General features: G+C 35.7%; 1 protein-coding gene across 5 annotated transcripts in view; it reads right to left on the bottom strand.

The window, feature by feature from the left end:
* The window catches only part of NAA15 (N-alpha-acetyltransferase 15, NatA auxiliary subunit), a 79,955-nt gene that overhangs the window by 35,510 nt on the left and 19,570 nt on the right, over nucleotides 1–24,875 (bottom strand). For 4 of the 5 annotated variants that reach the window (XR_013446468.1, XM_036078958.2, XM_078069245.1 and 1 more), the window contains exons 2-9: nucleotides 13,165–13,249; nucleotides 11,251–11,355; nucleotides 8,230–8,387; nucleotides 7,286–7,420; nucleotides 5,909–6,062; nucleotides 2,210–2,329; nucleotides 549–644; nucleotides 293–399 (exon numbers count right to left, since the gene is read on the bottom strand). Coding sequence is in view for 4 of the 5 variants with exons in the window: in XM_036078958.2 (XP_035934851.2) it covers nucleotides 293–399; nucleotides 549–644; nucleotides 2,210–2,329; nucleotides 5,909–6,062; nucleotides 7,286–7,420; nucleotides 8,230–8,387; nucleotides 11,251–11,355; nucleotides 13,165–13,249 (960 nt within the window). In the remaining variant the exon portion in view is untranslated. Of the gene's footprint in view, nucleotides 1–292; nucleotides 400–548; nucleotides 645–2,209; nucleotides 2,330–5,908; nucleotides 6,063–7,285; nucleotides 7,421–8,229; nucleotides 8,388–11,250; nucleotides 11,356–13,164; nucleotides 13,250–19,082; nucleotides 19,168–24,875 lie in introns of those variants that run through there. The other variant, XM_078069244.1, reaches the window with a different exon arrangement.

The following is a 24,875-nucleotide window of genomic DNA, read 5'->3' as shown; positions in this document are numbered from 1 at the left end:
CATGAACAAAGATTAGAGAAAATACTGAAGAAATCACTACCTTACCAACTTTTCATACCTACACTGACTCAAAGTAAATAGCAGAAATAAAAGAGAAAATAAGGAAATAATAAGTTACTTGATTAAAAAGAGAAAAGGATGAAAAGTAAGAGGTATAGAAGCATTTAAACCATGAGACAGGAAAACAGCAGATTCACAAAATGTGTACTATGTACATAGATAATCAAGAATCAACGATTCCAAATACTAAGCGGAGAAATGATAGTGGGGAAAAAGTGGTATTTGGCTTTACCTTTTCTTTATCTTTGTATAATGACCTCAAAGTATTGAAGACTGGTGGACAACCCTTGCTGAAATTCATCCTTAGAAACTTATCCAAACATTCTTTAAACTTCTCACCTTGGAAGAAAAAAATTCTGTTGATTTGCATCTACCCAGACAACTCTAAAATGCATACTTCAATATTAATATGCATACTCATATATCTAAAACCAACAAAACAAACTGTAAACCCTACATCATTTTCATTCCTTTGCAATTACTCTCACCAGATAAAAAGTTCAACGGCAGTCTTCTTGGCACCAGTCCCCTGGGATATTTAGTCCAGGCCTCCTCATAAATTTTTAGTCGTTCTAACATATTAGCTGCAAACAAAAAAAATAATTCTTTTTATATATAATTATAACTTCTATGTGTTTTCTAGCAAATTATAAATTTTTCCAAGTATATATAAATTCTTATTAAGCAGAAAAGCTGAAGGTGAAAAGAAAATTTATAATCTAACCACCTAAATATACCAACAATCATTTTAGAATATTTTTCTAATATTTTCATATTTTAAATACCTATTATCATCTAAAATACATAATTTTCTTTATCCTTTCTGCTTTAGGTACCTTTCAGAATCTAAGGACTCCCTTAACTTTAGTTCTAAGAAAGGCTTGGTTATTATGTTTCCTTTGCTTCTCTACTATTCTCTTCAGCCTATCCTTTATTTTAGAGCTTTTGGATCTATCCCCTAATCTTCCATTTCTCCATATTTCTTTTATATTTTCTTTTAATCTCAGTTGAGAGCTCTCCTCAGTTCAATCTTCCAGTTCACTAACTTCTCCTCAGTTGTGGACCCTCTTCCATTCAATCTATTAAGATTTTTATGTCAATAAATAGGCTTTTAGGGGTGCCTGGGTGGCTAGGATGGTTAAGTGTCTGCCTTCACCTTGGGTCATGGTCCCAGGGTCCTGGGATCAAGCCCCACATGGGGCTCCTAGCTCAGCCGGGAGCCTGCTTCTCCCTCTCCCTCTGCCTCTGCCTCTCCCCCTACTGATGCTCTCCCTCTCTCTCTATCTCTTTGTCTCAGACGAATAAATAAAATCTTAAAAAAAAAAAATAAGTAGGCTTTTCATTTCCTAGATTCCTAATTGGTACTTTCTCATAACTTTTCATATTTCATGACTGCAATTTCCTTTTTTCATCTTAGATTCCTCCATTTACTCCCTTTTGCTGTACTAATGATTACCATTCCTGTGACAGTGTTCCACAGTAGCAAAATACTCTTTGTTACAAGGTTTCTCTTGTATATATCAACGTATCAGTAATGGCTCACTACCAGTCTTGAGGGAGACAGCCTCAAATCAGATCATCTTGGCTAAGGACCCTATCTGTAGATGACATGTTTCTGGGTCTGTCCTCACAAGTGGGTCCCATTCATGGGAGAGGGTAAAGGGGAGTTGTGGGCAGAGTCTCTGGACCCAAGTTCATTTGACTGATGGAAATTCAGTCCCTCTTCCCACATAGGAAACAGTACTGTTCTTTCAGCTTGGCTACATTCATGTGCCCTTGGCAGGCCATGCTGCTGTGGCCACAGAAGTTAAGCTTGCTTCTTTCCTTTAGGGAGACATCTCTGTAAGTAAGGAGACATTTCTGTCAGTAGGAATTTCCCTTTCCATTTTTATGCTGCCATGCCATTTGTGAATTTTTAAGTTGTTTCTGAAATTCTTCTCTCAACTATTTCTATAAATGTGTAGAAGAGAGGTTTCAGAAAATGCTCAATCTGCCATATTGAATGGAAGTTTGCAACTGTACTTTTGTATTCAGATTTTGAAACCAATTCTTAACCACTATTTTTCTAGTTATGCTTTTCAATGAGTTAATAAAATATTTATCAACAAGGGGAGCAATTAAAAACTTAAAAAGTTTTAAACAATACTACCTGGTTTGAGTGCCTTTTCCAGGCCTTTGTAATAGGCCCAGTTTTCAGGATTTCTCTCTTGTAATCCTCTATAAACATCAGCTGCATCTTCCAAACGACCTAACTGCAACAGAAGTTCCCCTGATGAAAAACAAATTTAATTAACTAAATATCTTGATTATCTCTTTAAAACTTTTCCTTAAACTTCCTCTTAAAACCTCTTCAATGTTGGGAAGTGGTTTGGTATCCTCCTGAATTCCCAATACCCTTCAACAAGACTACCATGTCACTGTCTTTTTTTTTTTTGAAGTTCTTATGTAGAAATGCCATCCTCTCCACATCCTCAATTATTCAGGTATTGTCTAACTCCAGGCTATTCCCCAAATTCACTAAACACAGTCACCAAGCCACCATCTACTGCTTAATTATGCCTGACATAACACAGATAATTTCACGTCTGAATTATTGACCCAATTCAACACTCTAACTTTATGATCTCCAAATCAATTATAAAAGGATTCAGCTATAGCACCCCACAGTCATGGCCACATTCAAACCTGCTTTTTCTAGCTCTTCCAACTACTAAACAGGGCACCTATCTTGCTTTAAGCTTAACTGTCTTGTTTAGCTTATTCTTGTCTCATTAATCCTAGCCTTCAATCTTAGAGAAAAACCATTCCCTTTTCTTCAGACCCTTCAGTAACTCATAGACTCATTGCTGGTTTTCTCTGGGCTGCATAGCCAATCTCATCCCTAAATGACATTAACAGCCCCAAATATCAAAATCAGTCTCAAAACCTAAGGCTCCCTTATTTACCAATTTTAAGGCCTGGATCACCCCAAATGTTTGCTTGTTACACACCTTCTCACAAAAGGAAGCAGGTCATTAGATGAACGGACAGAGACACCAGTTTCACTAGAAATCTATGAGCTCCAAAATCAAATGAGCCTCAAACACTGCTCAGGTATACTTTTCCTTACCCTTAACAGGCTTCCATCCACCAAAGGTATTATTTTCAAACCATGCATGACTTCACCCCTGCACCCTCTGCTCTCATCAGACAATAAAAATGAACACTTACCGAGTGTTCACTGTTTGCCAGTGACTTTTAAATGTTTCACCTGCATTAAGTAATTCAACTCTCAAAACTCTATTATTTTCATCATTTTAAAGCAGACAGAACTTAAGTAAACTTGCTGAGGGACTTTCAGATAGTTAATTGTTGGAATCAGGATCTGAATCTAAGTAATTTGGCTAAAAAAGCCGATATTCTTAACGTCTATTTCAGTGGCTCTCAGCCAAAGGCACTTTTGCCAATATCAGGAGCCATTTTTTGGTTATCACAATAAGTGATGGGGTAGTGCTACTGGTATTCTGATAGGAAGACGCTAGGGTATGCTATTAAGTGTTCTACAACATATAGGAAACTTCCATCCCCAACATCTCAGTCCCAAAACAGTGCCAAGGTTGACAAACCTGCTCTATACTAATCAAAAGCCTACTTCACTGAGAACAAAAAATCCTGCAACTTTCCTCCCCTACATTACACCCATCCAACATTTCCTTTCCTTAATTCTCTCCCACCTCGTCTTTGTAGAAGGAACTGGTGGTGTAAGAATTAACAATGAAACTTTCTGCTTAACTACGCCCACTCACCCACTCCAGAAGTTTGCAAATTATTCAGACCACTAACAATGCCTTTATTACTGGAATTTCCAAAGATTAATGTTCTACTCTCGGTTCCTTTCTATTCTTTATATATCCCGTCCCCATCACCTGACTCACTCTAAGTATCAATACCTTCTGGAATGAATTGATGGCTGTTTCCTATTTCACTGAGAAAATGGAAGCAATTAGAAGAGAACTCCCAAATATCCACTACATCTATATATCTACTTGCCTATATATTCTACCCTCCCTTGCTACTATGAACTATTCATACTGTTATCTAAAGCTAATCTTTCAACTTATCCACTAGATCACATCTTCTCTGTTGTATTAAATATTCTGTCTCTACTGGATCATTCTCCAGTGAGCATAAGCACATACTGTAAAAAACCTTTTGATTCTGTATTCCATTTCATCTAGCACCACCCCACTTATCTGTTGCCCTAGACAACAAACTTCCTTTTGAGTCATCCATGCATGCTATCTTTAATTCCTTGACTTCCAATGTCATTTAATTCTAGTTGATTTGTTTGAGCTTTTACCACCCTCCTTCCAAATTTTCAGAAAATGCTTTTGTTAAGGTCACCAATGACTTCCAAATTCCTAAAATCCACTGATCAATTCTGAATCCTCACCTAACTTGATCTGTCATTCTTTCTAATACAGTTATCAAAAGGATCAAATGAAACAATGTACTTAAGAGTATTTTGAAAACTATCATGTATTTTGATAAAGAAACCAAGGTCCAAGCCTTGTGACTGGTCATACAGCTAGTTATAGTAGCCAATGAAGGAACCCGAACTAGTTTTTTCCAATCTTGTGATCTTTCTATAAAGTAAGAAATTCCCTCCCTTTATAACAAATAGATTGTTAAGGGATGATCAACTCAAATGAAAGATGGCTGTTCTGGATCTATAGTTCACAAGTGAGCTCCAGCAGAGGTAGAGACTTCCATTTTTTTCTTGCCAGTAGCATCATCCTCTGCTGAAAGCTCATCTGGCAAATAATGGTTATATCCACTATGCAAGCTCAAGTATCGCACTTTTTTAGTGTTCAACTTCAACAAGAGCCAAAGGAACCTGAAACCAGCAAACGTCAGTTCCCTGGACTAAGCCAGGTAAAGAGACATTTCAGATGGTAATTCTTGAAAAATACTTCTATTTTCAGTTACTTTGTTATTCTTCTTTCATTTTCTATGATCAGTTCCTCAAGTTTTAAAACTGAGACTCCTTTTTCTCAGCCTTCTAATAAATGGCAGCACTGGAGATCTTTAGGAATCTACCCCTCTTATCACAATCCACACACATAAAGCCAAATCTCTGGTTTCAATTCATATTCTTTCTATGTCCAGAAAGACATCCAGATAAACTAGAAAGACCTCATAATTGCCCCATATATACTTCAGGAAAGACTGATTATCACTAAATATTACTGTCAATAACACATTCAGTTTTGTTAATAAGCTGTTCCTAAGAAATTTATTCCTGTCTTATTAAATTAAGCAATTACCTCCTGTGTTTTGATCAAACCCTATTAATATCTTCAAGCCAAAAACATTTTATTTAAAGAAAAATATCTTGAGTCACTTCATTTAATGGTTTTATTTTTTGCAATTATTCTTTCTTATATTAATACCCATTGTTGAAATGTGTATTTTCTGACATTCCAAATTATTCACAGTGTGTATGAGCAAGAAATAGATTTTCTATCACCAAAATGCTGAATTATATGCAATTATCAGCAGCAACTAGATTTTTTAGTCTTGCTCTTCGTAATAACTAAATACTAGAATAAATGACATCCTTTAAAAAACACCTTTGGGGCACCTGGGCAGCTCAGTCAGTTAAGTGTCCAACTCTTGGTTTGGCTCAGGTCATGATCCCAGGGTCCTGGCAGAGAGCCCCACGTCAGGCTCCCTGCTCAGCGGGAAGTAGGCTTCTCCCTCTGCCCCTCCCCCACACTTGTGCATGCGCAGGCTCCCTCTCAAATAAATAAATAAAATCTTTAAAATAAATAAATAGATAAATAAAAATAAAAATTTTTTTAAATACCTTTGGTTTCTTCTACAGCAAGTTTATCACAAATCTGCTTTTCATAGGTAGAAAGATGTTCCAGGGCTTCTCTATAGAGACCTGCTTCCCGAAGAACTTGGTTCTGATATAAAAGGAGTTCACTATATTCATAATCCACTTTATCAGGGGATGTCTATAATATGGATATAAAGAATACTAACAGTAAGAATTTTGTTTTCATATTAGAAAACTGTTTATACACTCAAAATACATAAAAGAAATCAAAGGATAATAACTGATAAAATTCATTTTCTAAAAATTCTTAAATATCTGTCTAGAGAGCAACTAAGTAAAAAAATGACAGTATTAACTTATAACTCACTGAATAAAGTAAGAATCCCTAAATCCTTAATAAGTAAGTAGGGGAGAAAGGAAAGCTCTTACTTAACAGTAGAATGTCAAATAATAAATCTAGAAAAAATAAGAGAGTTAGAGAATCACCACTTTGCAACTATCATAGAATAGTTGATTCAGGCAAGAACCACAATCGATGAATGTTAAAATTAGTGGTAAGTTTGATGAAGAACAGTCAAGAAAATCTCAAACTGCTTACCAAATACAAAGAGGAAAAAAATAACAATTTTTAAATAAAGAAACCTGACAGACACCACCTTAACCAAGTAATTAAATGGAACAAACAGACCTTACACTTCTCAAAGTGATGAACTGAGAAGGGCTAAACATAACTCCTGTAGTTTCCTGCCAAAAATTCTTAACTATATCTAATAATGAAGAAACAGCAAAGAAATAAAAATTGATGGACATTCTACAAAGCACTTGCTGTACTCTTCAAAAATTTCAATGTCATGAAATACAAAGAAACTCTTCAAAACTTCCAGATTAAATCAGACTGGAAAGAACTGATAACTAAATATAAAGTATGCTTCTAGTAATGGGGGGAAATATCTTAGAAAGGATATAAATAGGACAATTAATCATTTTGAATATGGGCTGTGGATTAGATAATAACAGTCTATCAATGTTAAATTTCCTAATTTTTGATAATCTACACGGTACTGTGTATAGAGTTAATAACTATAGAGTTATTCTTAGGAAGTATCACACTGACAGATTTAGGAGTAAAAGATCATGGTATCTGCATTACTCTCAAATGTTTCAGGAAAAAAATTTAAAAAGATAAGTAGATAATAGAAATTGTAAAGTAAATGTGTCAAGTATTAATAATCAGTTAATGTGACTGAACTCCTACCTGGAGTTCTTTGTACTATTCTTGCAACTTTTCTTGAAGTTTGAAACTATTTCAAAACAAAAAGTTTGCAAGTCTATATACACTTCTTTTTTATCATTATACTTAGAATTAGACCCAGTTTACTAGGTCTGGCTTCTGGCTGTTACCTGTTGTGTTTTCCTAAATTCTTCTAAAATCTTTGCTGCCATTTCATAATCTTCTAATAAGTGGTAAGCAATAGCATAACCAATCCATGATGCTCTCTGTGCAGGGCGAAGCTGAAGTAATTGATACCTCGTTTCCTTTAAAGGGGAAAAAAAACACATTTTTTTCTTAGGTTTACAGTGAAAGCAAATGCTCCTAAAAAGATCATATTAATTTACCCAACAATGCTGAGCAATTTGCAACACAATCCTGGGAATAATAACAGAAAACAGCTTCAGACATCCATATTGTGTAACTTTATAAGAGCAAAATAATATTTGGTAAGAAGTACAATGAAGCCTCCAAGATAATCTTGTAACTGTTTTAAAACTTAAGACCAGACCGCTTTATTACTTCCTGACTACTTAAAAAAAAAGAGAGACAGGATGGAAAGGAGTACAGCAGAAAAACTTTTTTTAAAATACAGGGCCCAACTACTGAGTTAAGATCTATAGAAAACAACTGAGCAGGTACTACACATGGCTATACAGATCTAAATTAATAGACTGATTTAAGGGTTAAAATACAGGCACAAAGAATAGTCTCAATGAAGGTAAAAAGAAGAAACAAATAGGCTTTCCAGAAAAATGTGAGAACTAAAGGTTGTATTTACATGTTACTAGCAGACAAAGGCATTGCCTATTTGAGGAACGTCAATGTTAATATTCACTGAATTAACTCCATTCTACAGAGTAATCCAATTCTGCCTCAGAGTAAAATAATTTATTTTAAAAATCTGATTAGTCCAGTCATAATATACACAATCACTACTAGGAGGAGATGAATAAGATTCAATTAAATTCTGTTTAAGAACGGAAAATTCTGTTTTCAGTAAGTACTCAAAAAACTTTTAAATATTTTAATACTACTTTCCCCTTAGAATAACAAAATTGGCTATTTTACTTACCCTGTAACCCTCAAGATCTCTCATTTGAATCTGCAGTAAAGAAAGGTCCCTTAAGATTTGAAGATTGTCTTTATCCCATTTTAACGCATTCCTATAACACTTAATGGCTTCATCATATTTCTTGTCTGACCTCTGGAGAAGGCCATAAACATGCCAACCTAAAGGATTTAGTTAAGGACACAACCTACAAGTCAAGAAATAATATTCCAATAATATTCCTCAAGAAACTCAGAAAACTACAGCTATTTATAAAAGTATAAGCTTTAAAAAAAGAGAGAGAATATAAAGATAGAAGTTCAACACACTGGAAAACAACACAGCTTTTTGAGCCAAAGAAAATATGTCTCACCTGTCTTATTAGCTGTGACCTTGGTAAGTTACTTAGTCTTGTTGTGTTTCCTCAATTATAAAATGTAAATAGAAAGTCTATACAGCATAGTTTCATAACTAAATGGAAAAGACTCATACAAAATAAATGCTCAATAAATGTTATGAATTATCTACTGAGAGGAAGTGCGCATGCGCACATGAGTGCGGGGTGGGGAGGGCGTGCAATACGCGGAGGGAGAGGGAAAATCCCAAGCAGGCTCCCATCACTGGTCTGGATCTCAGGACCCTGAGATCATGCCTTGAGCTAAAATCTACAGTCGATGCAAAACCGACTGAGCCACCCAGGTGCCCATGGAATTATCTTTACTTTTAAAAGAAAAAAGAGGGAATGGGTATACACATGACATAATTATTTTACATCATGTACTTTTCTTTAGCTAATAAGATCCTTAGTATAGAACGCTTAGTGCAGTACAAAGTTCCTAAAAGTCAACATAGAAGATAAAAACCACATATAAGATAAAAATTCATTTAGCAAATAATTATTAAAATATCTTAATAATCAGGGTGTAGGTGACCAAATGGACTATTTCCTGCATTCAAAAAATTTGTAGTAAGGGCACAGATAAGTAAACTGTAGTTGGTTATAAAAAATGCTATAAAGGGGGGAAATATGTAAATAATCCCACTCCCTTAATACAGGTCCTTTTCACTTTAGATCTTGATTACTGCACAGTCACCCATCCTCCCACCTTCAGTCTCTCTGCTTTTATGCTCTCCAGAGTAACCTTTCTTAAAAACAAACAAACAAAAAAACCCACAAAATCAAAAGAAAATAATTCACTTCCCTTTCAAAAACTTGTACTGTTTCTCAGATCAAACTTTTCAATCTACCAATTTTTATGCCAGGGATCCTCAACGGAGTCAGTTAAATACATAATGTCCAGGATGGCACATGTAACTGAAAATACATATTTAATACCATAAATTTTATTTGAAAAATCCTTGCTTTCATACTATAAATGACAAAGTAAAGCTTAACACAATCTTCTCATTTGGCTGGTACATGTTTTTAAAAGCCTAAGACACACTACCCTTCATAATCTGGCCCCCATTACCTTTATTTCAGGACGTCATCACCTCTTGAGCACTGCAACTATCTTTTAACTGCCTCTAAACTTCACCTCCTAAAAATCTACACTTTAGGAGGGGTTTAACACTGCTAAAAATTTAAAGAAACGTATGTCCATCAAGAGGAACACAAATAAATTTAAGTAAATACATACAGAACACTGCCCAATCATTAAAAATGATGAAAAAGTATCTACAACAGTCTTACTAATTAATTAGTCTTTTTTACCCTAGAGTTTCTGCTTACTCCCAACTCACTTCTGCTTTACTGGATTAGTGATAATTTTTGAACAAGCTGTAATGCTTTATGTAATACTCAAACATGTTTCTGTATATGCTTCCAGTAAGTACCTTCCTTCACCAGACTGTAAATTCCTCGACAGCAAAATCCCTAACTTTTCTTCATCTGTAGTATGCCAGAGGTCTGGTAAACACCTCAAATTCTAAGTGTCTCAGCACTAAAAACTGTATCAGCTCACAAAATAGGTAAAGAAATATTTGTTAAAAAACTGTTTAAAAAAGAGCAACCCACAATTTTTTCTCTATCTTCCTTCAGACATTTATACTTGCTCCTAACTTCACACTTCTGTTAAAATTTATCTGGTATAGTACCTTGGCATTATCAGAAACTATGTTAAACATCTAATATATTTCATCATTAAATCCTCACAACACCACAATGAGATGGATATGGTTCTCCTCATTTTATATACTAGGAAACTAAGTCCTAAGATCACAAAAAGAAGATAAGGTGAAATTCAAACCTAAGGGAAGCATACTCCAAAGCCTGTGCCCTTCATCAGTATACTATTTGTCTACTATTCCTACTGCATATTTTTTTCTAAATTTGTAATGATGATAAAATTTGCAGGGTGCTTCTTTATTTGTAATTGTGGAAGAGCTTTCATAAATATAGTACCCCCTATCTGTGGGGGTTTCAAGACTCCCCAAAACTGCCTGAAACAACCAACAGTACTGAAACCTATATATAACTATGTTTTTTCCTATACACACATACCTATGATAAGGTTTAATTTACAAATTAGGCATGGTAAGAGATTAACAACAATAACAAAATAGAACTATAATAATACACTGTAATAAAAGTTACGTGAACATGGTCTCTCTTTCTCTTAAATATTTTATTATACTGTACTCACCCTTTTCCTTGTGATGTGAGATGATAAAATGCCTACGTGATGAGATGAAGTGAGGTGAATGACGCAGGCACTGTGACGTAGTGTAATATCACTACTGACCTGACAATGCGTCAGAAGGATCATGTGCTTCCAAACCGCAGTTGACCTCGGGTAACTGAAACTGCAGAAAGTGAAACTGCGGATAAGGTAGGACTACGGTATTTTAAAAGGCAAGTCCAATTTATCTGAACAGAAGTAATGTTAGAACAGGGTAGGTACATAAAAATGTTCATGAAGACAGCTGTTAATTTAAAACTTTGGAATTACACAGTAAGACGAATCTAAGACTTCTGACTCCCAAATTGCTGTCTTAGCTTAAGACACCCCAGTCCAATCCTTAAACATATCTCAAAAAGGATACACACATGACTCTTCAAGTCATTTCTCAAACCTCGACGAACCAATTCATAAGCTTCTTCCTTTTTCCCCAAACAGTTCAATGTTAATCCTTTCATAGCCAGGGTTTCTGTTTTTTAAAAAGAGAGAGAAAGAAAAGGAAGAAAAAAGTAATTAAACATTAAAAATAATCAACAAAGAAGTAATCATAATCTCAAAAACAAATGTTACATTATTCTAAGAACTTAAACTTTCAAGAAGATTATTTGGAAAACATTCAGACTTCTACAGAATTAAAATATTTTAAAATTTGACAAACCAAGGAAACACACATTTCTATAGTCTAGGCATCCCCAGAAAATTTTTTTTTTAAATAAAAAGATACAAAGATGCATGATTATCTGGTAATTCATGTGCTAACAAGATACAATGACTCTATTACTGTTCTTCAAGGGAATTCCATGGAGTCACCTCATATAATCAAGCACTCCCTTAAAGTACAGAAAACTTTACCTTAAAACAGACTTTATTTCTGTGAACTCAAGTTACATTAAGATTAAATCCACTGTTCAATGGTTAAACCATCCACATAAATTTTCTAACATTTCTGATTTTCATAAATTTTTAAATGATTCTTTGGGATTACTACCAAACACACAACAAAGAAAACATCAGGCACTTGTCATTTACAATCAAAAGATTAAGAGAGTTCAGAGAAATACTAAGTTCTCAGAGAAGGAAAAGAAAAAAGATTTCTAATTTTATAACATGCATGTTACGAAGCATAAAAAGATTTTATTTATTTATTTGATAGAAACACAGTGAGAGAGGGAACACAAGCAGGGGGAGCGGGAGAGGGAGAAGCAGGCTTCCCGCGGAACAGGGAGCCCGATGCGGGGCTCGATCCCAGGACCCCGGGATCATGACCTGAGCGAAGGCAGACGCTTAACGACTAAGCCACCCAGGCGCCCTGTCTATTCATACAAGTTTTACCAAACATCTTAAAGTACCTTAATTAACGAAACTCTGTACTGCCAGTGAGTCTAAGACAAACCATCATTTTACGTACTGTTAAAATACTTTCAATTAAATTATGGCACTTCATACAACACACCATCCACCTAACAAAAAACATTTTTTAACAAGGAAAAAAAAGAGATAAATTTAGGTGGTTTCATTCCCCCTGCTTTCCACCTCCAATCTTATTATAGTAAAAATACACAGGAGTAAAGAGAGCCGATAGAGAGCTATTACTCTCTCCTTTTTCTTTGATACTAAGAGATTATCAAATTAATTACTGAAGAGCCATGTTTCCTAACTGTACAAATCAGACTTGCGAAAGCTTAGTTTTCCTATGCATCTTCACAAGTTTAGCTACACTCTCCTCTTACCCTACCAACATCTCACTGTCCAATCTTCTACCCTCACATAGGCAAAACCTATGTAAATTTTCAGAACGTCACAATATACAAATCATGTCTTAAACATGACTGTCTTGAAAAACTAAGATACAATGCTGAATAAAAAGATGCTAGCTCATAAGATAAGGACCAAATGGACACTTTCTAAATAAGCTTAATGTAAGAAATCAAATTTTTCCAGCTCAACAAAAGTTCTAAAGCAAATTTTTCTAGTATCTTAAATGAGCTTATTTATTAAATCTAAACATATCTGTCCCTACTAATTTTCTCTGCCTTTCCTACAGCATTAATCTTCAAAGCAGGAATAAACCAGAAATCAAGTAGAATGTGTTACAGTTTTCTTAACATTAAATTCAAACTAAGTATTAAAACATCTTCACACAAGAGTCAAAGAAGGTCCATTCTCTCTGAAAAATAGTTAGGGCAGCTGAGAGTAACAGAATCCAAATAAGTGAAGTCAAACAAGTTAGCAAAGCTTTATTTACTTACACTTACAAGTATATGTTATTTATACTTACCTCCATGCTCTGCAAATTTGGGATTAGAGAGGATTTGTTTACAGAATTTCAATCCATTTCGATACTGTTTATGTTCATAACATCTCTGTCAAAACAAAAAAGAAAAAATCGAGTTTAGGAAGAAATGCAATTTTAAATTCAATACTAAAATTTTGATTACTAAATACACAGAGTGATCAAATGTTATTTCCATATTCTCCTAAATCCCACTTAAAAAAAAAAAAACAAATACAGAAGATTCAAATACAGAAAGTAAAAGCAAGACAAAGAGACAGAATATAGGTTAGGAAAAATAAGAAATCATCAGCTCACTCCAAAATGTCCAGCAAGTGTTACAGAAAATGAAAACTGAAAGAAAATAAAGGTCTGGAAATTGTATTTTAAAATAATATTTTCTTCTTACTGAAGGAAAGAAGTCTCTCAAGCCACAGGGATGAACAAGTGGCATGCAAAATAAGGAAAAAGGAAAAAAAGACCTATACCATGGCACATCATAATGAAATTTCAAAGCCTTAAAAATAAAGAAAAGCCTCCAGAGGGGGAAAAAAGTCACATAAAAAGGATCTGTATTTAGAATATCACTGAAATTTTATTCCAAAGTAACAATGGAATACTGTTAAAAACTAGAAAACATCTATACATAGCCTTCAAAATTCAGAGTGAAATCAAGTTTCGACCTAGAATGCTACACCCAGCCAAATTATCAATCAAGTTGTGAAAATGACACTCACAGGCTTCTCAGAAAGCTAAAATTTTATCTCTATGCATTCCTCCTTATGAAACCATTAAAAGGAATCAAACAAAACAAGACAATATGGCACTTGGTAAATAAATCTAATGCAGAAAAAAGAACTAGAGAACAACCACTCCAAAATAAAAAAGGAAGCCAAAGGCCGCCATGGAATAGGTTTCCAGTAAGGGCAAAATGGAACTAATATATTTCATAATATGGAAATTATTATTTATAAGCAAATGACAGAAATTCAGACACATTTGGGAAAAATGAGAAATACGTCTACAGAAAACCAACTGCATGAGCAAGTATTAACTCAGGAGAAATAAAGGCTTGTATAAGAAAGTATGGTCTTAGTGTAATATTCAGCTTAACAGTAAACAATACATGCATAATTATAAAAATGTAAATATTCAGTGCCAGTTTATCAAAATGTTGTGATACAACTATGACAGGGTAATGAGGAAAAGGAAAGTGGACGAATGTGTGAATGATGTTCTAAGTCCTTCTTTTCCATAACCAGAAGTCAACAAATGTTTTCTAAAAGTCATGTACCAAGTACAGTGGTATATTACTAAGCAACAAGAAAGCAAATACCAAAGAAAATGGCTAAGAGAGTGCTTGATTCTGAAGTGGGAAGGTGAAAGGGTGAGCGGGTAGGGGAGAAGGGGACATATTTTTTTATCATGTTTTAGTGCTATTTGACTTTCAGGTATCAATATGTGGTTTCACTAATAACAATTATTTTTTTTAATGCTTTTTTTTTTTTTTTAAGTAGGCTCCATGCCCAGCGTGGACCCCAATGCAGGGCTTGAACTCACCCCACTGAGATCAAGACCTGAGCCAAAATCAAGAGTCAGATGCCTAACCTACTGAGCCACCCAGGCGCCCCAATAATTATTTTTTAAACCATTCTATTTGTTACAGGAAAAAGCCTGCATCTAAAAGATATAATAATCTATGCCAGAATTCACGGTCATAAACTTAAGCAAATTTTACTTACAACTATCATCAAAATCTGGGAGACTTAATGCAAATGATGACAAAATCACAGCAGAAAAAAATGTAGAAACAAAACAATGAAAATGTAAAATTTTACATTTGGCATCAAAGAAATCAACTGCTTAAGCTCAATGCTAGAACAACTACAGAATTGTTCTATAACAACTACGTCCTCATCATCTCTACTTTGCTGTTTCTCATCTTAAACTTAATATATCCAAAACACAACTGAATTTTTCCCCCAGAATCTGTTCTGCACCAAGTCTTCATCATCTCAGTAGATGCTTTTCCCTCAACTCACCCAACCAGATGTCAAGAAAACAAAAACAAAAACAAAAACAAACAAGCCCTATTTATCTTTGGTGCTTTCTTTCACTCATACTTCCATCCTCTAGTAGGTACCATCAGTCCCAATTTCTCTACAATAGCTTCCTAATTTCCTGCCCCCCCTCCCCATAATCAACTATACACTCAACAGGCAGAGTTATCTGGGGATAAGAGGGAAGGGAAAGCAGAAGCAGTAACTCAGAGCTATCATTAATCATATGTAGTCAAAGAAACATAACAAAGTAATTAAATTTCATGTTCCTATTTACTCAGCAGAAAGCCTAACTACAGTGTGTTTTTCTTATAATAATTAGGTATAGTTATGATGTAAACACTAGTTCAAAGAGACACTCCTGATGTGTCAATGTTTTCCAGGAACTATATACATACAAAGAACAGTTCAAGGGCATTATTCTTAAAATCTTCAATTAGCTTTCTGAAAACTTTTCTTTTTCTTTTTTTAATTTTATCTAAGTAGGCTTCATGCCTGGTGTGGAGCCCAACATGGGGCTTGAGATCAAGAGCTGATCAAGAGTGGGACGCTTAACTGACTGAGCCACCCAGGTGTACCTCTGAAAATTTATTTCTGTAAAAATATAGTAAGGGAACTTCCACTTTTGGCCATGATGGAATAAGTGAGGTTGAACTTGCCCTTCTACTTACTATAAACAACAAAAATGGACAAAGCATATGAAATAACTATTGTCAGACATTGTACAATAGGCAGCACAGGGTTGTGAACCATGGGGGGGGGGGGGTGGGGATGACAGGCTTAGAAATGCCCCTGCTCTATAGATCATAGTACAGGGAGAAGGATCCCAAGCAGAGCACAACAGTCCACACAGAGTTGAAGAGACAAAGACTGAATGAAGTTCAATGAGGCCAACCAAATGGTAAAGCAAATGCTGATGGAACTTGCAGAGAAAGAAATTTAAAAATCTGCAGGGGGTCCAAATGCATTGGTTGCTGAAAACTATGAGTGCTAAGTCTTGAATATGTAGAGGGAAACTTCATGAGGCCAAACAAAGAATGACCAGGAAGCAGTAGGTTCAAGAATTTTCAGGGTTCACATGGTACTGAGAATTCCAAATAGCCAGAATGGAGTCTTCAATGAACACCTGCAGAATTCAGTAAATACTGCAAAAAGGTCTGCTCAGCAGAAGACAAAAACTAGCCCTAGAGTACGTGTACTCTAGACCCACCCTAAACAAAGCCCTAGGCTGATATACAAGTACCTTCACTGTCTGCTATTAACAAAGTCCAACACTCTTTAAAGACAGATAAGTCATATAAAACAATGTAAAATTCATAAATACCCAGCATCCAATAAAATACTATTATATAAGCTAAGAAGCAAGAAAACATGATCCATAACCAGGAGAAATAAGAGAAAAGATTAAATAATGAGATCAAAATATCAAGACAACTAAATGCTCAAGAGTTTAAGGAAAATATAAACACGTGAAAAGAGAAACAGAACATATAAAAAAGAACCAAATAGTGCTTCTAGAGGTGAAAAATATAATATATACAATGAAAATGTCATCAGATTAAAGGTATCGACACCGTAGAAGAAAAAATCAGTGAAATGGAAGACACAGCAATAGAAACTACCCAAACTGAAGTATAGAGAAAAAAGATAGAAAAAATAAATTAGCAGAGTCCCCATGCATCTGTTGCTAAAAATTGCTGAGTACTAAGTCTTAAATATGTAAGGTGAAACTTCATGAGGCCAAACAATGACCCTTCTGAACAAAAGCAAAATTCTAAAAGCATCACAAATCTAAATGAAAAAGGTAAAACAATAAAGCTTCCCAATAAAACATTTTAAAATATCTTCATTATACATTAGGTTGACAAAGCTCCCTTATCCCTTCAACAGGAAAGTTTAAATGTTTAAGATACTTTTAATAAAAGGTAACTCAGGGGCATCTGGGTGCCTCAGTTGGTTAAGCGTTTGCCTTCGGCTCGGGTCATGATCCCAGGGTCCTGGAATTAAGCCCCGCATTGGGCTCCCTGCTCAGTGGGGAACTCAGCCTCTGCCTCTCCACCTGCTCAATCTCTCTCTCAAATAAATAAATAAAATCTTAAAAAAAAAAAAAAAAAAAAGGCTAGCCAGAGAAGACATATGCAATGCCCAACAAAGATCCTATATCTATATATATAATATAAAGAACTCCCATAAGTCAATATCAAAAAGACAGCTCATTAAAAAATTGGGCAAGGAGGAGTGCCTGCGTGGCTCAGTTGGTCAAGCATCTAACTCTTGATTTCAGCTCAGGTCATGATCTCAAGCTCCTGGGATCAAGCCCCCGAATCGGGCTCTCTGCTCAGCAGGGAGTCTGCTTCTCCCTCTCCCTCTGTGCACTTTCTCTTGCAAATAATAAAATCTTTAAAAAATAATAATAATAATTGGGGAAGGGTCTTGAAAAAATGAACCCGAAAGAGGTTATACTAACAGCCCATAAACACATTAGAGGTGCTTAATTACATCAAAATAAACAGAAATAAAAACATATCTTCACCAAAAGACAGGAAAAATGTGAACATTTATTAAAAGCTGAGATTACAAAACAAACTGAGGGTTCTAGAGGGGAGGGGGTTGGGAGGATGGGTTAGCCTGGTGATGGGTATTGAGGAGGGCACGTTCTGCATGGAGCACTGGGTGTTATGCACAAACAATGAATCATGGAACACTATATCTAAAACTAATGATGTAATGTATGGGGATTAACATAACAATAAAAAAATTTTTTAAAAAAAAGCTGAGATTACAAAAAAATACATGAAAGCAACAAAAAATACCTAAAATTAATAACCTACCTGAACTAATAGTTCAGTAGTAGGTCAGCAAAAACTTAGTATCTTTTAATTTACTTTGGATTAAAAATTGCTTTTATACCTAAGGCTTAAATTTACCAAAGCCAATACAATAAATATGGTACAAAAGGAGTGTACGTCTTCTCTGCTCAAGTAAACAAACCACATAAAGTGTGATCACTATGTCATAATCCTAGCATTATATTTGTAGGTAATTTTTACAAACCAGTATAACATTATGAATGGAAAAATTTACTTCAAGGAATTAGTCAAACAGTGAACAGCTACCTATGGAATCAAATAGCTCTGGTTTTAAAAACTGACTTCAGACAATAAACTAGTTATGTAGTCTTAAATACTTTGCTGAGTATCAGAAAGAGTCCTTAAATCCTGGAGATCACTTGCCAGGAAAAAACATGTAAAACAGTACTAACAGCTAATACTTATTGAGCATTTACTGAATGCCAGGTACTGTGCTAAATACTTTACAGGGAAAACTCATTTAATCTCACAATGGTATGAAGTAAGCACTCTTTTTATCCTCATTTTGATGAGATACTTGAGGTCCAGGGAGATTATAAAATTTGGCCAACGTCACACGGCTACTAGGTGATGGAAAAAAAGATTTAAACCAGACAATCTGGATTCAGAGCCATTACAGCTAGCCATTACAACTACCTTTCTACTACAGTTGAGCAGTGTAGCACAGAAAAAAAAAAAAAAAAAAAGGAAGAAAAAAGTTTTTTAAAAAAGAAAACCTCTAACACAAGAGATATAATGCCACTGTAGAAAGCAGAAAGAAAGAGAGGGAGGGAGGGAGTAAGGGGAAGAGGAAGGGAAGGAAGGAAGGAAGGAAGGAAGGAAGGAAATTAAGCTATATCCCATTACAGAGGCAACTGCTATTAACATTCTGATTTTTTAATAAGGTTTTAATCCAAAAACTACAGAAGTCTACTGTCCCATAGTATAAATGTGAACCTGTATAAATATAATTGATTAACAAGCATATAAAAATCATAGATGTTGATATTCTTACTTGACATGCACAATGTGACTTTATTTTGTATAGTTGAACTTAAAATACTCAGGATTCCAGTTGTTTTTTTCTTGGTCTTACTGGAAATACCTTACACTGTTTACAGCACCACATTTTTCAAAGGGACTGCACACTAACATCTCATTTAATCTTCATGATACTCCTGTAAACTAAGAATAAAAGGTTCAATCCTTATTGCACAAGATTAAGAAAACAAGCAATTTACCTAGTTACTGGCAAAATTTAGACTACATCCTAGGCCCTCTGAAGCTCAGATGAGAGTTCTTTCCATCATATATAGAAATTTTATTAATTTTATTATCATAAATGTTATTAAAGGTTATAGTTTTTGTTGCGGGGGGAGGCACCTGGGTAGCTCAGTCGGTTAAATGTCTGACTCTTGATTTCAGCTCAGGTCATGATCTCAAGGTCCTGACAGGATCTAGCCCCACACTGGGCTCTGCGCTGGACGTGGAGCCTGCTTAAGATTCCCTCTCTCCTTCTTTCCCCCACCCCCAACCCCCACTCACACTCCCTCTCTTTTAAAAAAAAAAAAAAAGCCTATCGTTTTGGGGTGCCTGCTGGCTCCATCAGTAGAGCATTCGACTCTCTCAATCTCAGGGTTGTGAGTTCAAGTGCCACATTGGGAATGGAGCCTACTTAAAAAATAAAAATTTAAAAAGCTGGGGCGCCTGGGATCGAGCCCTACACCAGGCTCCCTGCTCAGCAGGGTAATCTGCTTCTCCCTCTGCCTCTCCTGCTCCCCCTGCTGTGCTCACTCTTTCTGTCAAATAAATAAATAAAATCTTTAAAAAAAAATTAAAAAGCCTATCATCTTTTAACAGATCTTCTAATCAAATTCAAACATTATCTCACCTTGTTTTTATTTTTTAAAGATGTATTTATTTTAGAGAGAAGTGCATGGGGGGGTGGGGGGGAGAGGCAGAGGAAGAGGGAAAATCTCAAACAGACTCCCCTCTTGAGCACAGAGCCCAACTTGGGGCTTGTTCTCAGGACCCTGAGATCATGACCTGAACTGAAACCAACAGTCAGAGGCTTAACCGACTAAGCCACCCAGGAGCCCCTCACCTTGTTTCTTTTCTTACTTATTATTTTAGTCAAATAGATGGGCAATAAAAGTGCCAAAAGGTGAGAAAAATGAACACACACAGAATAATTAACTAATTGGATAATTCCCCCACATAATTGAGTTTACCAAATGAAAATTAAAAAACAAACGCCACTTTCTTTAAATGTGATAATAGTATACTACCTAGCTTTTTATTTTATCACACATTTCAGACCAATAATTAAGTTTCAATTCCTAATGATTATGTTCTCAATTAATAAAATCTGGCAGTCTTCCATATTAAAATTACACTCGTTGTCATTAAACCAATTATCTCCTGTCAATGTGACCTGTAAAACTAATTCAAAATGACATACTCCTCCAAAACACTGCTAAGAATTAATTTCTTCACACTCAAGAATCAGTATGTATTTAAGGAAATGGATCCCAATCTTTTTCTCCTAAAAGCACTACTTCTACAACAGGTCACTCATTACAAATGAGAGTAGTATTCCTAGTTTAACAGAAAAAATAACAACAAATATAAAATATATAAAAATTCCTTTTTTGAACCATTCAAAAAGATGTACAAAATGAAAAAAAAATAGATTTGCTTATTTTTCAAATCCCATGTAACACTAACACTAAAGTTAATTCTACAGAACTATATAAAACGAAGGCATCATGACAAGATTCTTAATGCCTTAACCAATCCCACAGGCTGAAAGTAAGTTTTTAAGGAACTTTTACTTAGGAAAACATGCGAAAATATTATATACAGTATACTTTGAAAAAAAGTTTCATATTCAATTCATTTAAAACAGGTTTTATAAAACGTCATGATAGACATTAAGCTCTCTACAGCGGAATCATCCAATTAAATAAAACTACAAGTCTACAGGGGCGCCTGGGTGGCTCAGTCAGTTCAGCATCTGACTCTTGATCTCAGCTCAGGTCTTGATCCCAGGGTTGTGAGTTCAAGCCCAGCATGGAGACTGTTTTAAAAAAAAAAAAAAAATAGAAGTCTACAATCCTATCTCTAAAACTCTTGTACTTGGGAGTTCTTGAAATTTCAGAACCATAAGGGTTTCCCTTGGTATGGAATGAATGCCACAGTGCTCTATATGTTCTCTTGTCTATAACATGGGTATATGTTAATTCAAAATTAAACATAACAGTTTCAAAAATACTAGAACGTTGTAGACTATTATCTTCCAGTAGGAGTTAAATTTTAAAATACTAACGCTATGCTCTAGAAAGGGTAAAGCATGGGTCACCGCGGTGGCACAGCTGATTAAGCCTCTGACTCTTGGTTTTGACTCAGATGGTGGTCTCAGGGTTGTGGGATAGAGCCCCACGTTGGGCTCCACACTGAGCGTGGAGTCTGCTTGATATTCTCGCTCCCTCTCCCTCTGCCCTTCCCGCTTGTGCTCTCTAAAAATAAATAGATCTTAAGAAAAAAAAATAGTAAAGAAAAATAGGATATAATTAGAATAGAATAAATTGTCCTAATAGATAAAAAACCCCATTGTGCTAAATACACTCTGAGACTCCTGCTTCCAAATGTACAGGAATAACTGACACAAATAATACTTCTGGGGAAAAAAAGAAAAAAAGATGAAACTTCTGCCAAGCATAAAACTAGTTAAGTAAATATGAAATAATTATTTTCAGATGTTGGGTGAGAGCCAACACAAGACTGTGATCTCAGAAGGGAATCAAGGTAAATCCCAAGAAAATCCTTTTTTCTGCCTAGAGGCAATTTACAGACTATAGAATGGGGGGCGGGGGGGGGGGGTGTGGACAGAGGATGGCAGTCTCACTGATCTAAGCAGATAATCTGAGTTAGAAAGTGCTCCAGTAGCTAGAGTTTATGGGGCAGGGTTTCAGAGAAAACTGTACAAAGATGAAGCTTTGGAAATCTGCCCAGGAATCTTCAGTCAAACATATTTTTTTTTAAGATTTTATTTATTTGAGAGCCAGGAAGAGAGAGCCGCCACATGTGTGGGCAAGCAGAGGAGGGAGAGGCAGAAAATCTCAAGTGACTCTGCACTGAGCGTGGAGTCTACATGGGGCTCGATCTCACAACCCTGAGATCATGACCTGAGTCAAAATCAGGAGTTGGATGCTTAACTGACTGAGCCACTCAGGCACCCCTGAATCTTTTGTCAAGTATTAAGCTGAGCGGGTTCACTGAAAGATTCTACAGAAGCTAGGCAAAAACAACTATCAACTAGCATGAGCAGAACAACTACTGGTGCTCATTCATACATGGATGGGAGGAGACATCTGAGTTCCTAACACCCAGTTAGAGACTTCATTGAATATTCCAAGATTCAGGAGAGACCCAGAAAGCCAACACTTTAGGAATAAGGCTAATCTAGACCCACTTTTATTAAAGCTTTACAACAAGCCCTGGAGAGAAGCTGATGCACAAGCAAATTAACAGTCTGTCAAAACAAAACTCTATTAAGAAAGCCAATGCGATCCAGACATTCAATGGCCTAGTGTCTATATTATCCAATATTATGAAAAAACAAAAATTATTAGAAAGGTGAAAAAGCAAAAATTGTGACCCATGACGTATAGGGAAAAAAAAATCAACAGAAATTCAAAAATGACGATGATGGAAGTAGCAAAGACTTTAGAACAGTTAACTATTACATAATATTAAAGGACTGAAAGGAAAACATGGACCCAATCAGAAAACAAACAGAAAATCTCAAAAGAAAAATGGAAACTTGGTGGTGAGGGGGAGGCACCTGGCTAGCCTCAGTCAACAGAGCATGTAACTTGATCTTAGGGTCATGAGTTCAAGGCCCAAAAGGGGGGGCGGAGAGGAAGAAAGGAAAAGAAAAGAAAAGAAAGGAAGGAAGGAAGGAAAAAAGAAAGAAAGAAAGAAAGAGGGGCGCCTGGGTGGCTCAGTCGTTGGGCGTCTGCCTTCGGCTCGGGTCGTGATCCCGGGGTTCTGGGATCGAGCCCCGCGTCGGGCTCCCTGCTCGGCGGGAAGCTTGCTTCTCCCTCTCCTACTCCCCCTGCTTGTGTTCCCTCTCTCGCTATGTCTCTCTCTGTCAAATAAATAAATAAAATCTTAAAAAAAAAAAAAAAAAAGAAAGAAAGAAAGAAAAAGAAAAACGGGTGCCTGGCTCAGCCTGTGGAACATGTAACTTTTGATCTTGGGGTTGAAGGGTCAAGCCCCATGTTGGGTATAGAGATTACCTAAAAATAAAATTTTTGAAAGTATATATTTAAAACACAGGAAAAACGGAAACTTAAAAATATGGACATTGTAGAATAAAAAATACCAAAAAGTGAAAAGTTAATCATATAGATTTAAAATATAGACACTGCAGTGAATATAAAACCAATGAGACAACTTAAAGTGGCTGCAATGAACGTGAAAACGTATCAGAAATGATCCAAAATGGAAGCCACAAAAGGAAAATGAAGAGGGTAGCAGGGAAAGAACACAGAGAAACTCAATGACCTGTGGAACAATAACAAGTAGTCTAATAGTGGAACACATAAATGTAACAGGAGCATCAAAAGGAAATAAAGACTGAAGTGGGATAAATACAAAAAACTGCAAATGTGGGAAGCCTGGGTGGCTCGGTCAGTTAAGTGTCTGCCTTCAGCTTAGGTCATGATCTCAGGGTCCCGGGATTAAGCCCCTCATCGGGCTCCCTGATCAGCGGGGAGCCTGCTTCTCCCTCTCCCGCTCCCCCTGCTTGTGTGCTCGCTCACTCGCTGTGTCAAATAAAGAAATAAATCTTAAAAAAAAAATGCAAATTTGATAAAAACTCTAAATCCACAGATCCAAGAATCTCAACAAATCCCAAATAGGATAAACTGAAAAAAGATAGGAGGAGAACAGAGGCACATCACAATCCAATTGCTGAAAAGTAACAACAAAAGAGAAGATTATGGAACTAGTTAGAAAAAAGCCTGTATTATAAAAGAAGGTCTCCAATTATCTCAGCTTCTACCTTAAGAAATTAGAAAAATAAGAGCAAATTAAACTCCCAAGTAAGCAGAAAGGAAACAAAAAAGGTTAAGAGCAAAATCAATGTAATAGAAAAAAGAAAAACTGAGGAAATCACTGAAACCAAAAGCTAGCTCTTTTGAGACCAATGAATTTGATAAGCTCTAGCCAGTTTCAGGCATAATCACAAAAGTGCAGAGTACGGTAAAATAACTAGAACCCCAGCTTTCTAGCCAGAGGATGAAAAAAGAAGACTCAGGGAAACAAAGTACCAAGAATATCACAGAGAAGGAGGAACTAGAGAAAGCACCCCCATGGTTACTTATGGCTCACCCCTAAACTGCACACGCTTGGATCTGATCCTATTCACGACACTGAAGACTGAGAAATGAAGTAACAGATACACTGTCCAGGACTCAGACTAGTTCCTGGGTGGCACATCAACAGGATTTTAAAACTGACTACAAAGATTTTAAAAACTGAACTGATACTAGAACCACAGCCCAAAGAAAAGAGTTGAGACTTGCAGCTTGAACCTAACCAGATTTGCTAAAACAAAATTAACATTCTCCACAGGATCTCAATAAGACCCAGATTCTGATAAGCTGATATTTAAAATGTCCAGGATAAAATCCATAATTATATGGCATGTGAAGAAACAGGAAAAATCTCAACTTGCAAGGAAAAAGACAATTTACAGATGCCAATGTGGAGATGAGAGAGATTTAAGACTTTAAATTAG

Source organism: Halichoerus grypus, chromosome 3 (assembly GCF_964656455.1).
Source record: "Halichoerus grypus chromosome 3, mHalGry1.hap1.1, whole genome shotgun sequence".
NCBI lineage: Eukaryota > Metazoa > Chordata > Mammalia > Carnivora > Phocidae > Halichoerus > Halichoerus grypus.
The sequence above is the reverse complement of the archived record's forward strand: the minus strand, read 5'-3'. Positions and strand labels throughout refer to the sequence as shown.